Source organism: Coregonus clupeaformis, chromosome 13 (genome assembly GCF_020615455.1).
Source record: "Coregonus clupeaformis isolate EN_2021a chromosome 13, ASM2061545v1, whole genome shotgun sequence".
Classification (NCBI taxonomy): Eukaryota; Metazoa; Chordata; class Actinopteri; order Salmoniformes; family Salmonidae; genus Coregonus; species Coregonus clupeaformis.
The window spans coordinates 56,050,567-56,067,886 of record NC_059204.1 but is presented as its reverse complement, the minus strand read 5'-3'; the positions used below and the strand labels follow the sequence as shown (position 1 = coordinate 56,067,886).

The 17,320-nt window shown below is 42.3% G+C and overlaps 1 protein-coding gene across 1 annotated transcript in view; it reads right to left on the bottom strand.

Moving 5' to 3' along the window:
• LOC121579946 (SWI/SNF-related matrix-associated actin-dependent regulator of chromatin subfamily A member 5) overlaps positions 1–8,768 on the bottom strand; it is a 35,640-nt gene extending 26,872 nt beyond the window's left edge. The window contains exons 1-5 of the mRNA XM_041894956.1: positions 8,628–8,768; positions 7,663–7,752; positions 7,070–7,236; positions 6,790–6,890; positions 6,481–6,581 (exon numbers count right to left, since the gene is read on the bottom strand). Coding sequence (XP_041750890.1) covers positions 6,481–6,581; positions 6,790–6,890; positions 7,070–7,236; positions 7,663–7,752; positions 8,628–8,684 — 516 coding nt within the window. The 5' untranslated portion in view covers positions 8,685–8,768. The remainder of the gene's footprint in view (positions 1–6,480; positions 6,582–6,789; positions 6,891–7,069; positions 7,237–7,662; positions 7,753–8,627) is intronic.
• Positions 8,769–17,320: the final 8,552 nt, after the last annotated feature.

Below are 17,320 nucleotides of genomic sequence, written 5' to 3'. Positions count from 1 at the left end.
TGCTCCTCCTCCTTGTTCGGGCAGGCTTCGGCGGTCGTCGTCTCCGGAGTACTAGCTGCCACCGTTCTATGTTTCGATGTTTGCTTGGTTTGGTCTGTTTTGTACACCTGTTCATTGTTAGTGTTAATTATGTGTCCTATTAGTTCTCTTGGGTTTTGTCATGTGTTGTGTGTAATTGTTTCTTATGTCAGCAAGGGCTGCTAGTACTTCTCTCTCTCGTGATTTGTTTGGAGAGAGTGTTCGCACAGTGTGCGCATTTTGTTTTGTATTTTGAACTGTACTCAGTGTGCGTAATGTTCGCTTGCCTTCCGGCTTGGATTTAGCCTTGTGTCTTGTTTTTCGTGTCTTCACTAAAGACTGTTGAACGAAGCCTCTGTTGTCCTGCGCTTGATTCCACACCACATCCACGCTCGAACCTGACAGGATCACTTTCTGAGCGATTTAATCCCTGTCTCCCCAACAGTACAACGTCAAAAACCAATCCAAAATGTGTTCTATTGAAGCGTTCTAGGTGCGCAAGGAATAGCCGATCGAAGAGGCAGAGCGTGCGGTGAGCTTTCCTGAATAACTGGTCATGTGAGCATATTGGTGGCCACATGAATTATAGGAAGACTTGGAAGACTGATGATACACGACTGACAGCGCAACTCAGTGTCAGAAGAAGCCCATATTTTCCTATGTACACTATATATACAAAAGTATGTGGACACCCCTTCAAATTTGTGGATTCGGCTATTTCAGCCACAGCAGTTGCTGACAGGTGTATAAAATCGAGCACAGCCATAAGATTTCCATAGGCAATCACTGGCAGTAGAATGGCCTTAATGAAGAGCATAGGATTCCACCTTTCCAACAAGTCAGTTTGTCAAATTTCTGTCCTGCTAGAGCTGCCCCGGTCAACTGTAAGTGCTGTTATTGTGAAGTGGAAATGTCTAGGAGCAACAACGGCTCAGCCGTGAAGTGGTAGGCCACACAAGCGCAAAGAATGGAACCGCTGAGTGCTGAAGCACGTAAAAATCGTCTGTCCTCAGTTGCAACACTCACTACCAAGTTCCAAACTGCCTCTTGAAGCAACGTCAGCACAAGAACTGTTCGTCGGGAGCTTTATGAAATGGGTTTCCATGGCCGAGCAGCCGAACACAAGCCTAAGATCACCATGCGCAATGCCAAGTGTCGGCTGGAGTGGTGTAAAGCTTGCCGCCATTGGACTCTGGAGCAGTGGATCCGTGTTCTCTGGAGTGTTGAATCACGATTCACCATCTGGCAGTCTGACGGATGAATCTGGGTTTGGCAGATGCCAGGAGAACGCTACCTGCCCCAATGCATAGTGCGAACTGTAAAGTTTGGTGGAGGAGGAATAATGGTCTGGGGCTGTTTTTCATGGTTCGGGCTAGGCACCTTAGTTCCAGTGAAGGGAAACCTTAACGCTACCGCATACAATGACATTTTAAACGATTCTGTGCTTCCAATTTTGTGGCAACAGTTTGGGGAAGGCACTTTCCTGTTTCAACATGACAATGCCCCCATGCACAAAGAGAGGTCCATACAGAAATGGTTTGTCGAGATCGATGTAGAATAACTTAACTGGCCTGCACAGAGCCCTGACCTCAACCCCATCGAACAGCTTTGGGATGAATTGGAACGCCGACTGCAAGCCTGGCCTAATCGCCCAACATCAGTGCCCGACTTAACCAATGCTCTTGTGGCTGAATGTAAGCAAGTCCCTGCAGCAATGTTCCAACATCTAGTGGAAAGTCTTCCCAGAAGAGTGGAGGCTGTTATAACAGCAAAGGGGGGACCAAATCCATATTAATGCCCATGATTTTGGAATGAGACGTTTAGACGAGCAGGTGTTCACATACTGTAGTGTATCTGTTAACGCCGATAGGCCTACAGCCTGACAAAATACACCATATACAGTTGAAGTCTGGTTCATCATTGGGAGCAATTTCCAAACGCCTGAAGGTACCACGTTCATCTGTACAAACAATAGTACACAAGTATAAACACCATGGGACCACGCAGCCGTCATACCGCTCAGGAAGGAGACTCGTTCTGTCTCCTAGAGATGAACGTACTTTGGTGCGAAAAGTGCAAATCAATTTACAGAATAACAGCAAAGGACCATGTGAAGATGCTGTAGGAAACAGGTACAAAAGTATCTATATCCACAGTAAAACGAGTCCTATATCGACCTAACCTGAAAGGCCGCTCAGCAAGGAAGAAGCCACTGCTCCAAAACCGCCATAAAAAAGCCTGACTACGGTTTGCAACTGCACATGGGGACAAAGATCGTACTTTTTGGAGAAATGTCCTCTGGTCTGATGAAACAAAAATAGAACTGTTTGGCCATAATGACCATCGTTATGTTTGGAGGAAAAAGGGGGGCTTGCAAGCCGAAGAACACCATCCCAACCATGAAGCACGGGGTGGCAGCATCATGCTGTGGGGGTGCTTTGCTGCAGGAGGGACTGGTGCACTTCACAAAATAGATGGCATCATGAGGAAGGAAAATTATGTGGATATATTGAAGCAACATCTCAAGACATCAGTCAGGAAGTTAAAGCTTGGTCGCAAATGGGTCTTCCAAATGGACAATGACCCCAAGCATACTTCCAAAGTTGTGGCAAAATGGCTTAAGGACAACAAAGTCAAGGTATTGGAGTGGCCATCACAAAGCCCTGACCTCAATCCTATAGAAAATTGGTGGGCAGAACTGAAAAATGTGTGCGAGCAAGGAGGCCTACAAACCTGACCCAGTTACACCAGCTCTGTCAGGAGGAATGGGCCAAAATTCACCCAACTTATTGTGGGAAGCTTGTGGAAGGCTACCCGAAACGTTTGACCCAAGTTAAACAATTTAAAGGCAATGCTACCATATACTAATTGAGTGTATGTAAACTTCTGACCCACTGGGAATGTGATGAAAGAAATAATAGCTGAAATAAAAAATTATCTCTACTATTATTCTGACATTTCAAATAAAGTGGTGATCCTAACTGACCTAAAACAGGGAATTTTTTACTAGGATTGAATGTCAGGAATTGTGAAAAACTGAGTTTAAATGTATTTGGCTAAGGTGTATGTAAGCTTCCGACATCAACTGTAAATGGCCTGCTACCTTTCTGGACCTTGTAAACTGTAGAGAACAGACCCATAACTGATCCAAATGGTTGCATAATCAGGCCTAGGGCAGTTATTTCAGCATAAAACATGCACCCAAAATAGGACGTTTGAGCGGTTATTCAAATTAGCCTACATCACTGCAGTTTACAGCCTAGACAATAGTGTACTCACTTTATAAGAATAATAAATTCCTCATCGTACTGTGTTGTTGTAGCCTAGGTAGAATAACTTTCATGTCTAAAAACGTATGCCTAATCAATTATGGAGCTTTACGTGCCAAGGGACTGCAGAGCGCAGCCTGGAGAAATGCACAGATCTGCCATTTCATAATCTATAAACTTTTTTCTTGCTCTTTGACAGGTAGGCATTCATATTTATAGCCCTAATATTTTGCTAAAGATTTAGGATCTTAATTTGATCACCCTGTTGCAGGAGAACTTTCGAAATGTAAAACTTCTAGTGTATTTGAGGTTTAAAAAGGCTTCAGAAGTTTGCAATTTCCACTCTGAAATGTCAGACTTGATTTTCCCTTATAAATAATGCATCAACCCCTACAAAAATGTCCATTCATTATAGTCCACATTTCCTGTTTCTGCAGGATTATTTTACTGCTGTAGCAAACTGGCTCAAATTAAGATCCTACACCTGTAATGAATGGCCTAATATCTAGCCTCTTATTTCGGCTACACATCTGACCGCAAGGAGCTACAGAGGGTAGTGCATACGGCCCAGTACATCACCGGGGCCTAGCTCCCTGCCATCCAGGACCTCTATACCAGGCGATGTCAGAGGAAGGCCCAAAAAATGGTCAAAGACTCCAGCCACCCTAGTCATCGACTGTTCTCTCTGCTACCGCACGGCAAGCGGTAACGGAACGCCAAGTCTAGGTCCAAAAGGCTCCTTAACAGCTTCTTCCCCCAAGCCATAAGACTGCTAAACAGTTAATGAAATGGCTACCCCTACTGTATTTGCATTGACCCCCTTTTTTACGCTGCTGCTACTCGCTGTTTATTTTCTATGCATAGTCACTTTACTCCTACCTACATGTACATATAGCCTCAATTACCTCGATTAACCTGTACCCCGCACACTGACTCGGTACCGGTACCCCCTGTATATTTAAGTGATAATGCCCAAGAAGCCGGTGTTTGGAGGATATATCGGCACGGCTGTTGTTAGGCCCGAGACATTATCACTTTTATAGAACGGGTTACCAACATTTTCAAATAATTATTGACATATTTTCATTAAAAACATTATTTTGATGAATTTATTAATACTATCTCATCATTCCACAAGATATAGCCCCGACACAAATCTAGGGTTGCTACCCAAGCCGGCTGGTCGTTCGTTCTATCGGTTCGGTTGCCAGAGACGCAACCCAGTCTTTTTGTTCTGTATCGATGGACGCGACCCAGTCGTTCATTCTAAATGTTCCATTGCTATACTGGCTGGCAACGTTCTTATCCCTACAGCGAATTTACAGTCATGTCAAACCGTGCAGCCAGAATAACAACAGTAGCTGCATGTGCATTTGTTTAAGCTGTTTTCTAGTGACATTTATTTGGATACATCCATAACAATGAGGCGTGATTTCGCCTGGCATAGAAAATGTGCTCTCTCGTCAGGACACTGTTATTCAGAGGAGCTAGCCAACAACAGATCTAACACAATCACTTCGAACTGAAGCTGGAAAGACTGCAAACTAGCTGCACTTCGTTTCATTTGACCTTTTTTCAATTGACATTGCTTTGTATACGTCCATAAAAATTATGCCAGCTGATTCATGATTTAGACTGGCTGAGAAACGCTGCCTGTCTGTCTCATCCCAACACGTTCATTACTATGGGACAGCTGGAGATCGAATTTGAATTTTGAAACAATGTTGCAAATGTCGGAGAGACAGACAGCAAGGTTTATTTATTTAGTCTAAAAGAAATGTGAGATAATGTCTAGATGCTTTTTATAGTGGAGATCAAGTTTATAAATTACCTGGCTGGGCTGATGAGACAATGGATTGCGCAGTCAGGTGGAACAGAGTAAATGGTAGTAACTTGTGGAATAGACACCGGCTGGACTGCGGTTTTAACCAATCAGCATTCAGGATTAGACCCACCCGTTCTATAAAGCCTTGTTATTGTTATTTTATTGTGTTATTTTTTAAAATAAAAATAAACTAAAGTAAGAAAAAAAGTATCAAATATCTTCTTACTTACTTCAACAACAAAAAAATCTGCATTGTAAGTTAGGGCTTGTAAGTAAGCATTTCACGGTAAGGTCTACACTGGCTGTATTCGGTGCATGTGACAAATACAATTTGATTTGATGATTTGATTTGATTTGACACATCTCTACTAGCCTCTCTCTTCCAGCTGTTACCGTGCGCAATCCCAGGAAAAGCTATAGGCTACAAAACCTATATGACATTTATTTTTTGCATTTTTTATAGTAGGCCTAACAGCCTATTCGAGGAGAGAAGCAAGCTTGCTCTTGCTAATTGCTGAATGTAAAAAAAGTTGAGGAGAAAGAGTGTTGGTGTGATTACTTTAGCTGGTGATGATAACATTGTTGCATTGATGCATTGCAAATGGTGCACAGGACAGACAGATGAGCACAGTGAAAAAGAAGATCCAAATGAATTGGCAACTATTAGAAAAATTGAAATCAGTTGCAAACCACTAGAGCAACGAGGCAAGCATGACATGAAGGTGCACAGGCTAAACAGCGTTTGTTGTTGAATTGCTACATTTAAATATGTGTTTCTATATTATTATCTACATTAAAGTATTAATTGCAGTTGTCACTTTGAAAATGAACACACCCTGAAAGCAATGAATGGTCTGTGTTACCACCTTATTAATAAGCCTACGGCGTGCAGTAGGATGCATTGATCAGTTGATTGACAGGTGTAGCCTAGACTGTAGAACGGGGTGGGCAAACTACGGCCCGCGGGCGGGAGGTTTGAGTAAAAATGATGAGTTGGGAAATTATTATTTTGGGTAAAAAATTTACTCCAGGCCACACTTGAACATCTAAAACTAGATAGAAAGTATGTAGAAATTATAGTGGACCTATATATTTTCAAATAACTGCTTTTTCTGGCCCTCCGTTGAATTTCAAAATCCCGATGTGGCCCTCAAGCCATAAAGTTTGCCATCCCCTGCTGCAGAATGATAAACCTTCCTCTAGTGTGGATGCTTGCCAAAGTTTTATAGTTATGTATAGTTTATCATTATCGTCCTTGGTGTGGATGGCCCTTTACACTTGGATATCAATATAAGGCTCTGGCACTTAATGTAGGCAAGTAAACAGCAACTATTGTTAATTCTATGTTTAAGGTACAGTCATTATTACCATTTCATCAGCCAAGATTCCATTAATGCCGTTTTCATAAAGGGAGATCATCCAGTTGAGACCTCTGATTTGATAATCTCTCAGCTCTCCATTTTTTACATCTGTAAAAGAAAAAACTTTTTGTAATTAATGGAGAAAAAAATGTAATTATACTCTTATCAATCGTCAGCAGTTCTCAAATGGGAGCTAATTAGGATTTAAGGTATACACCTGCTAGAATACAACACTGAGTTACACCTGCTACAGTTAATTTACATGGAGGGCTGAGCATTAAAATGAGCATTTAAAAGCTATATGAAAACATCGTACAGGATGGGGACTCTTCAAAGCGAACCAAGACGTTAGCTGCCTTCCTGCTCTCAGATAACAACTCCTCATCTTCTTCTTGTTCTGTGCGTCGGTGGCGGTTACTGTAAAACACAGGTGGCAGACAAATAGTATGTCTTGCTACAATGGTAAACAGATTGTATTGTTTATTATTCCTGGTTTATTCACCAATATAGCTTGTTTATTTACAATAACATAGACCTGTCATTTAGAAAATTGTAAATAAAGGCAAGACTCTTAAAACAAGTCAGCAGCCACATACTCGCCAACAGAGAGGAGATTTTGTTTCTCGTCCTGTTTAACGCGAGGTCGTCCAAGTTTCACTTTCAGGGGTGAAGTAGGAGACTTCTGAGACGCAGGCTGGATGAAGTGGGCAAAGAGTTCTGTTTGCTTGAGCAGAAACTCAAACCGGTTTGCTCTATCTGTTTTCTATCGTAAAAAGACAGGGGGAAAATACAAAAATACACCAAAAAGTTGTTATTGACTAGTAAGGATATGAGATCAATGTTATGCTTAACTGTAATTTTGCCATTTACATTCTCACTACACACTGCAGTCTCACTACACACTGCAGTCTCACTACACCCTGCAGTCTCACTAAACTCTGCAGTCTCACTAGTCTCACTACACACTGCAATTCCCCACATTTACCACAGCGGGGAGCTCATTGCAAAAGTTGGGAAAAAATGAGATGTTTTTCTCAAATATCTGGCACAGAATTCAACCAATGCTGTGACTACTCTGTGTCATGTGATACTCCCTATTGTAATCTTTCAACTTGCAATTGCATTTAAAAAAAGTGAATCCTATTTAGATATCCATAGAGAGAGTTTGTGACAAAGCAATTTGTCTCACCCTTTTCTCTTCATACTCTGGATCCACCTCACCCTCCGCCTTGGGCAAAGCCTTCGGAGGTGGCTTCAGCTGAAATGGGGGGTCTTTTGCCTGAGCACAAACACAGTAGACTACTTTATGACATGCTCAATGAATTGTACATTTTTATTTGGCATATGATTCAGTAACATTCAATCAATGTAATGTGCAATTTAAAACCATTTTATATGGCTATTTCAGTGGTCATATACAGGGAATGTGTTGTGTATTTAATTTATAATTTCCTCTGAATTCATGCAACATTATTATATATGTTTAATCAATATAGATTTATGGTTGGAGGTCGAGAAAGTTTGCTTCATGTGATGCTTGTTGCACAATCAATTATAATACATTTTGAGCACGTTCACATATTATTGATTATAAAATGTGCAAAAAGTTATGCCTTCAATTGAACTGAAGTTCAAGTTCAAGCAGTTAGGTACACCTCACCACGCCTGTTCTTCGTATACATTAAATTGCTAGCTACTGTAGCCAAACTTGACAGTCCCCAGCAGCTAGTGTTGAAAGGAGACAGCTGATTTGCTCTAGGCTGCATGCGACTGTTCCGTGTTGTGGGCTGCCTGGGATAAGTGAAACAGACAACAAGCTACAGATACAGTCAGTTGGGTTGCTCTGGGACTCCAAGGCTTGTCAGGCTGAAATTGGCAGCATTTAAAAGTCTACGGGAATATTGGCTACATTTCTCTGAACTGCACGACGACAAGCATTGTAGCTAATGTTTTCTGGCCAGCGTTTGACCTGGTGGTATCTTGGTAGCTAGCTAGCTAGCTAGCTAGCTAACATCTGTAGAGAGCTATGCAGATGTGCAAGCCTCCTTCCCGCCATGTTCCCCCCCAAATCAACAATACTGCAAACTTCTAGCTAGCTACTAACACTCTATCTCATATTTCTAGAAAATAAAATGTCAGCTTTCAAATGCTCACCTCTTCATCCTCGGGTAAAGGCTCACTGGAAGTTGAAGGAATCTCTTCATCTGACATTCTGTGGACTTTGTTTTTATCATGAGTTTTTAGACCAGACTGTGTAAGTTATTATACAGCAAATAGGCTTTGTACGTCATTAGATAGAGCATTGTGAACCTAGCGATATTAAGGTCACATGATCAAACGGCTAAATTCCATAATAAAAGTCCCCCTGAATTTTTTTTACCAAACTTGCAGTACGTTTTTCTGATTTAAAATCACAACGGTTACAGTTTAAAGTGACTTAAACATGTAAAAAATATATATATTTCGTCCTTTTCTTCGTTGGGGGGTGTACAATATGTCAATTAATATCGTTTCATATTCCATATATTTTCAATTCATTATTTCATACAATATGTCAATTAATATCATTTAATATTCCATATATTTTCAATTCATTATTTCATACATTGTACCTGTGGGCTGCCACTCAGACGGAGAAAAAAAAGAAGGGAAAATAAAACAACATTACAAAAGGTATATAACTACAAAGTATTGATCATTTTCACGGCTAGATTTGCGTCATTCGAAAGTTTCTTTGAGGAAAACCTACTGTCAACTGTTACCAAAACCGTCTTTTCATTACAGCACTATACAGCTATTTGTTACTGTACTATTGGAACTATACAAGTTGTCTCCAATAAAGGGGGTGATTTGGAATCCTCAGACACTACTAATAGGATCCAGTGTTATACCATCAAAGTTTGTGTCATTAGGCTATTTTTTTCAGCAGAAATCTACTTCCACCTCTGACAATTTTTAAAATTTTCAAAGTTCTCTATGATAGCACAATACAGCTATTTGGGGAGGATATAAGATAGATGTGGTGTGGCGATTTTAATGCCCACAACACACTCTGGTGGGGGCACATGGGCCACTTTCATAGAAGTGAAAGAGCTGGTGTGCCTGAATGATGGCTGAGGGACCAGGATTAATGTAGCCACAGGGAATGATTCTGTCTTGGACCACACTCTGGTATTTAGTATGATGGCAAGAATCTGTGAGTGGAATGTTTGGGAGTCGTCGATGTAGGGAGTGATCTTTACCCCATAGTATGCACAGTAGGCCTGAGGGAGGAGGAGGTGTCAGTGGATGGTGTAGGAAGGTGGGTGACCAGTTTCAGGAGCTGAGTGAGCAGGGGATAGCTTTGGTGGATATGAGAGGGGATGTGAGTAGCGGGAAAAACTGGGTGAGAGCAGAATTAGTAGTGGCTACTGAGAAAAATTTACATAAATACAGCATATCAAATCCTATTGGTTACTTGAACCTCACTGTCTCATCTACAACAACCTCATCAGCTTCAGATAAGTGGTTACCTGTCTGTCTGACTGTCTGTGGCTTATTTCTTGGTTCTCCTGTTTTATATGGACAACTCCCCCTTCAGCTCATGTGTTTATGCAAACCGTTTATGATTTCACCCACTCTTCACATTGTATGTTTGTTGTTTTAACAATGTAATAACAATTTATAATGTAATATGTGTTTATAACAGTCAATAACAGTGTAATATAACAATGCACAGCACATCTACCAACGCAAAGATGTGTTTGACTACCTTAATCCTCAGACCCCTGATGTGGAGCAGAATGGGGGACAGTGCCATCAAGTGGAATGAAAATAACACACTTATTAGAATATTTAACTTTCAATCATTAATTCGTTTTCAACTCATTTACATGTAACATTGTTGTTTAATAAATATGTCAATGTCCCCTTATTAAAATAGAATGATTGAATCTTTTTTTTTTTTTACCAACCTTGGCAGAGTATTTACAAATAACCTCTAGAACTTAACCATAAGCCTTAATATCTACTAAAATAGCACGAAAAGATGAGGGTAGGATCATAAAAACAGAACGCATCTTGAAACAACAAACTATACCACAATTTGTGATAGTGTTAAAGTAAACCCATTACTTTGTTTTGAAGCTTTTTGCGCGATTTGGGACCCGTTAATGTCGCTTAATGTTGCTTAATGTCGCTGATTCTACGTAGCTATTAAATAGAAAGCACATGAGAGAATACGCCCCTTTCATAATATCTCGCGGGTTTACAGCAGTGAAATACCGCGATAACACAATTTATGCCACTAGAATTGTCTAAATAATATTGATATAATTTATACATTATGAACATAACGCTGGAAATGAATATAATTGAGATAGTAACACAATTTGTTGTTTTCTGTAATGTGTGCAAATCTTAAAATAGTGGGCATCAACAAAAACAATGGTGCATCCCATAAAATGCTCACATGCACAGCACTTGGTGATTTCTACAACACCTCTAATTCCCAAAGAATAACAATCCATGAGAACAACATAACTTCAACATAATTTGGAGCTATACATCATTTGTTTATAAAGTAGGCTATCTTTTGGAAATAAAATTGTTTCAAAAATGGAGAAAAATGTCTTAGTTTTTTTGTTTTTGTTTTAAATAAGTAAAATAAGAGAGTTAATCCTCAATACAGTTTATAAACCATATTCTTCTAAATTAAGGCTGTATTTCGTTGAAATTAGGCCTGCTAGATACAGTATCTACCACAAGATGGCAATCAGGGATAAGCCTTTACTGTCTCGTTCACCAGCCATGTATCTTGTGAAGAAAGGCAAGCTAGACCATTGCATTCCTGAAAGTATTCAGACCCCTTGACTTTTTCCACATTTTCTAAAATGGATTACATTACATTTTCCATCATCAATCTACACACAATACCCCATAATGTCAAAGAAAAACAGGTTTTTATAATCTTTTGCAAATTCATAAAGAAAAAACAATTGAAATATCACATTTACATAAGCATTCAGACCCTTTACTCAGCACTTTGTTGAAGCACCTTTGGCAGCGATTACAGCCTCGAGTCTTCTTGAGTATGATGCTAGAAGCTTGGCACACCTGTATTTGGGGAGTTTCTCCCATTCTTCTCTGCAGATCCTCTTAAGCTCTGTCAGGTTGGATGGGGAGCGTTGCTGCACAGCTTTTTTCAGGTCTCTCCAGAGATGTTCGATAGGGTTCAAGTCTGGGCTCTGGCTGGGCCACTCAAGGACATTCAAAGACTTGTCCCGAAGCCAATCCTGAATTGTCTTGGCTGTGTGCTTAGGGTCGTTGTCCTGCTGGAAGTTGAACCTTCGCCCCAGTCTGAGGTCCTGAGCGCTCTGGAGCAGGTTTTCATCAAGGATCTCTCTGTACTTTGCTCTGTTCATCTTTCCCTCGATCCTGACTAGTCTCCCAGTCCCTGACGCTGAAAAACATCTCCACAGCATGATACTGCCACCACCATGCTTCACCGTAGGGATGCTGCCATGTTTCCTCTAGACGTGATGCTTGGTATTCAGGCCAAAGAGATCAATCTTGGTTTCATCAGACCAGAGAATCTTGTTTCTCATGGTCTGAGAATCTTTAGGTGCCTTTTGGCAAACTCCAAGCGGGCTGTCATGTGCCTTTTACTGAGGATCGGCTTCCGTCTGGCCACTCTGCCCTAAAGGCCTGATTGGTGGAGTGCTGCAGAGATGGTTGTCCTTCTGGAAGGTTCTCCCATCTCCACAGAGGAGCTCTGGAGCTCTGTCAGAGTGACCATCCGGTTCTTGGTCACCTCCCTGACCAAGGCCCTTCTCCCCCGATTGCTCAGTTTGGCCGGGACCTTATATAGACAGGTGTGTGCCTTTCCAAATCATGTCCAATCAATTGAATTTACCACAGGTGGACTCCAATCAAGTTGTAGAAACATCTCAAGGATTATGAATTTCCAAGATGGCGTAGCAGTGCGGTCGTGTTTTCTGTAGTGTCCTTGTGTAAATAGCCAGTTTTTTAGTTTTTTGTCTATTTTGTATATATTTCTCAATTTTACTTTTCATTCTTTAACTAAATATAATTTCCTGCAACCCGCTTTACCCAACATGGAAAGGTTTCTATTATTTCTTTATAACTTTTATCAAGAACCTTAAGCTGAAACTAGTCTAGCTGCAACCAAATGGCTGTGGTAGCCAGCTAGCTAGCTACTTGCTATTAGCCACTGTTAGCGTCTTCACCATTGTCCGTGGCCTGCACTACCCACCAGCCAGCTCTAGCTCTAGCCTGGACAATTTGTCGGCCAGTCTGCACAGCGTGCTATCGACCCAGAGCATATCGGATTTTCTGCCAGAATCACTGGACCCTAGCGCCGGTTCATCGTAACCAGCTAGCTGCAACCAAATGGCTGTTGTTGTTGGCTAATTACCATTGCCCCTTAGCAAGCACCAGTTAGCCTTGAGCTAGCCTCAAGCCAGGCCCATCTCCCTGCTATCTACCTCTCTGTCAACCGGACGGGACCTCCTAGTGTTGACACGGAGCCCCGCCGATCCAACACGACTGTGTTAGGCCTACTGCTGCTAGGTAGCTCTCTCTGCTCTCTCCCTCCCCTCTGTCTGTCCTTGATTGCAGGAGTGAAGTCTGGTGTGCGGGAGTCAGGGTTCCAGCTGCAGCTCATTCACCATAATCACCTCAGCCTTTAAGACCCGGTCAAACTTACCACTCATCGTCAGATCATAGTCAAGACGACCATATATTTGGAACCTGACTCCTGCCTCCGCTTCACTCCTGCCACCACCATCCTGCTCTCCAATACCGGACCTCTCTTTTGGACTCATCACGGACACTAGGACATTACGGTACCACACCTGCCCTGATCTGGATCTGTTACCCTCCCTGTAACCTGGACTTGCTCTTCCCATATATTTGGAAACCTGGACTTGGAACATTGTAAATAAACCTGTTAAAACTTCTATGGCTTCGTGTACTTGTCTGCATTTGGGTTCTTATCCAGTTAAATCATAACAGACTGGTTTTCCAACGAAATCGTCTGATGTGGTTTCAACAGGCTACCCGTTACGACGTCGACCATGAAGATCCATCTGCTAGCCCCGGCCCGCTAGCACACGCAAGCCGGGCCTCTTGCTCGCCAGTGCTGTAGCAGCCCCCGAACTACCTCCGAACTCTCCTATTGCTGTTCACCGGACCTTATGATAACTCAGCTATACAGCTGATGCCTGCTGGACTGTTCCTTTATACAGTACCGCATCCTGTTTATGTTTAGCCTCAGCCCAAACTTTGTCGCCATTACCAGCTGTTGTCTTAGCTCTCTCGAATAACACCTGTGATTGCTTTATGCCTCTCTCCCATGTCAATAAGCCTTGCTTATTGCTGTTTCGGTTATTTCTTATTGTACTATTTCACTGTAGAGCCCCCAGCCCAGCTCAACCTGCCTTAGACAGCTCCTTTGTCCCTACTCCCCAGGCGTTATCATTTGTTGACTTCTGTGACCGTAAAAGCCTTGGTTTCTTGCACGTTAACATCAGAAGCCTCCTCCCTAAGTTTGAGTTATTTACTGCGTTAGCACACTCCGCCAACCCTGATGTTCTAGCAGTGTCTGAATCCTGGTTTAGGAAGGCCACAAAAATTCAGAAATGTCCATCCCCAACTACAACCTTTTCCATCTCGATAGAACTGCCAAAGGGGGTGGGGTTGCAATCTACTGTAGAGATAGCCTCCAGAGCTCTATCATACTATCCAGGTCTGTGCCCAAACAGTTTGAGCTTCTACTTCTAAAAATCCACCTTTCCAGAAATAAGTCTCTCACTGTTGCCGCTTGCTACAGACCCCCCTCAGCCTCGAGCTGTGCCCTGGACACCATATGTGAACTGATTGCCCCCCATCTATCCTCAGAGTTCGTACTGCTTGGTGACCTAAACTGGGATATGCTTAACACCCCGGCCAACCTAAAATCTAAAACTAGATGCCCTCAATCTCACACAAATTATCAACGAACCTACCAGGTACAACCCAAAATCTGTAAACATGGGTACCCTCACAGATATCATCCTGACAAATTTACCCTCTAAATATACCTCCACTGTCTTCAACCAGGATCTCAGCGATCACTGCCTTATTGCCTGCGTCCGTAATGGGTCCGCGGTCAAACGACCACCCCTCATCACTGTCAAAAGCTCCCTAAAACACTTTAGCGAGCAGGCCTTTCTAATTGACCTGGCCCGAGTATCCTGGATGGATATTGACCTCATTCCGTCAGTAGAGGATGCCTGGTTGTTCTTTAAAAGTGCTTTCCTCTCAATCTTAAATAAGCATGCCCCATTCAAAAAATTCAGAACTAAGAACTGATATAGCCCCTGGTTCTTCTCAGACTTGACTGCCCTTGACCAGCACAAAAACATCCTGTGGCGCACTGCATTAGCATCGAACAGCCCCCGCGATATGCAACTTTCAGGGAAGTCAGGAACCAATATACACAATCAGTTAGGAAAGCAAAGGCTAGCTTTTTCAAACAGAAATGTGCATCCTGTAGCACTAACTCCAAAAAGTTTTGGGACACTGTAAAGTCCATGGAGAATAAGAGCACCTCCTCCCAACTGCCCACTGCACTGAGGCTAGGAAACACTGTCACCACCGATAAATCTACAATAATCGAAAATTTAAACAACCATTTTGCTACGGCTGGCCATGCTTTCCACCTGGCTACCACTACCACGGCCACCAGCTCTGCACCCTCCGCTGAAACTTGCCCATGCCCCCCCCCCCCTCTTCTCCTTTACACAAATTCAGACAGCTGATGTTCTGAAAGAGCTGAAGAATCTGGACCTCTACAAATCAGCTGGGCTAGACAATCTGGACCCTTTCTTTCTAAAATTAGCTGCCGAAATTGTCGCAACCCCTATTACTAGCCTGTTCAAACTCTCATTCGTAACGTCTGAGATCCCCAGAGATTGGAAAGCTGCCGCGGTCATCCCCCTCTTCAAAGGGGGTGACACTCTAGATACAAACTGTTACAGACCTATATCCATCCTGCCCTGCCTTTCAAAAGTTTTTGAAAGCCAAGTTAACAAACAGATCACCGAGCATTTCGAATCCCACCGTACCTTCTCCGCTATGCAATCCGGTTTCCGAGCTGGTCATGGGTGCACCTCAGCCACGCTCGAGGTCCTAAACGATATTATAACCGTGATCGATAAAAGACAGTACTGCGCAGCCGTCTTCATCGACCTGGCCAAGGCTTTTGACTCTGTCAACCACCGCATTCTTATTGGCAGACTAAATAGCCTTGGTTTCTCAAATGACTGCCTCGCCTGGTTCACCAACTACTTCTCAGATAGAGTTCAATGTGTCAAATCGGAGGGCCTGTTGTCTGGACCTCTGGTAGTCTCTATGGGGGTGCCACAGGGTTCAATTCTCAGGCCGACTCTATTCTCTGTGTATATCAATGATGTCGCTTTTGCTGCTGGTGACGCTCGGATCCACCTCTATGTGGACGACACCATTTTGTATACATCTGGCCCTTCATTGGACACTGTGTTAACAAACCTCCAAACGAGCTTCAACGCCATACAACACTCCTTCCGTAGCCTCCAACTGCTCTTAAACACTAGTAAAACTAAATGCATGCTCTTCAACCGAACGCTGTTTGTACCCGCCCACCCGACTAGAATCACCACTCTTGGCGGGTCTGACCTAGAGTATGTGGACAACTACAAATACCTAGGTGTCTGGTTAGACTGTAAACTCTCCTTCCAGACTCACATTAAGCATCTCCAATCAAAAGTTAGATCTAGAATCGGCTTCCTATTTCGCAACAAAGCCTCCTTCACTCATGCTGCTAAACATGCCCTCGTAAAACTGACTATCCTACCGATCCTTGACTTCGGCGATGTCATCTACAAAATAGCCTCCAACACTCTACTCAGAAAATTGGATGCAGTCTATCACAGTGCCATCCGTTTTGTCACCAAAGCCCCATATACTACCCACCATTGTGACCTGTACGCTCTTGTTGGCTGGCCCTCACTACAAATTCGTCGCCAAACCCACTGGCTCCAGGTCATCTATAAATCACTTCTAGGCAAATCCCCGTCTTATCTTAGCTCACTGGTCACCATAGCAACACCCACCCGTAATGACTGGAACGAACTGCGAAAATCTCTGAAGCTGGAGACTCTTATCTCCCTCACTAACTTTAAGCGTCAGTTGTCAGAGCAGCTTACCGATCACTGCACCTGCACACAGCCATTCTGAAATTAGCACATCCAACTACCTCATCCCCATATTGTTATTTATTTCGTTAATTTGCACCCCAGTATCTCTATTTGCACATCATCTTTTGCACATCTATCATTCCAGTGTTAATACGAAATTGTAACTATTTTGCACTATGGCCTATTTATTTCCTTACCTCCATTATTTACTACATTCGCACACACTGTATATATATTTTCTGTTGTATTTTTTACTTTATGTTTTGTTTACCCCATATGTAACTCTGTGTTGTTGTTTTTATCGCACTGCTTTGCTTTATCTTGGCCAGGTCACAGTTGTAAATGAGAACTTGTTCTTAACTGGCTTACCTGGTTAAATAAAGGATAAATAAATCAAAAATACAAAACATCTATGGAAACAGGATGCACCTGAGCTCAATTTTGAGTGTCATAGCAACAGGTTGAATACTTATGTAAAAAGGTATTTCTGTTTTTTATTTTTAATATATTTGTACAAAAAATATAACCTGTTTTCACTTTGTCATTATGGGGTATTGTGTGTAGATTAATAAGGATTATAAAAACAAAAATCAATTTTAGAATACGGCTGTAATGTAACAAAATGTGGGA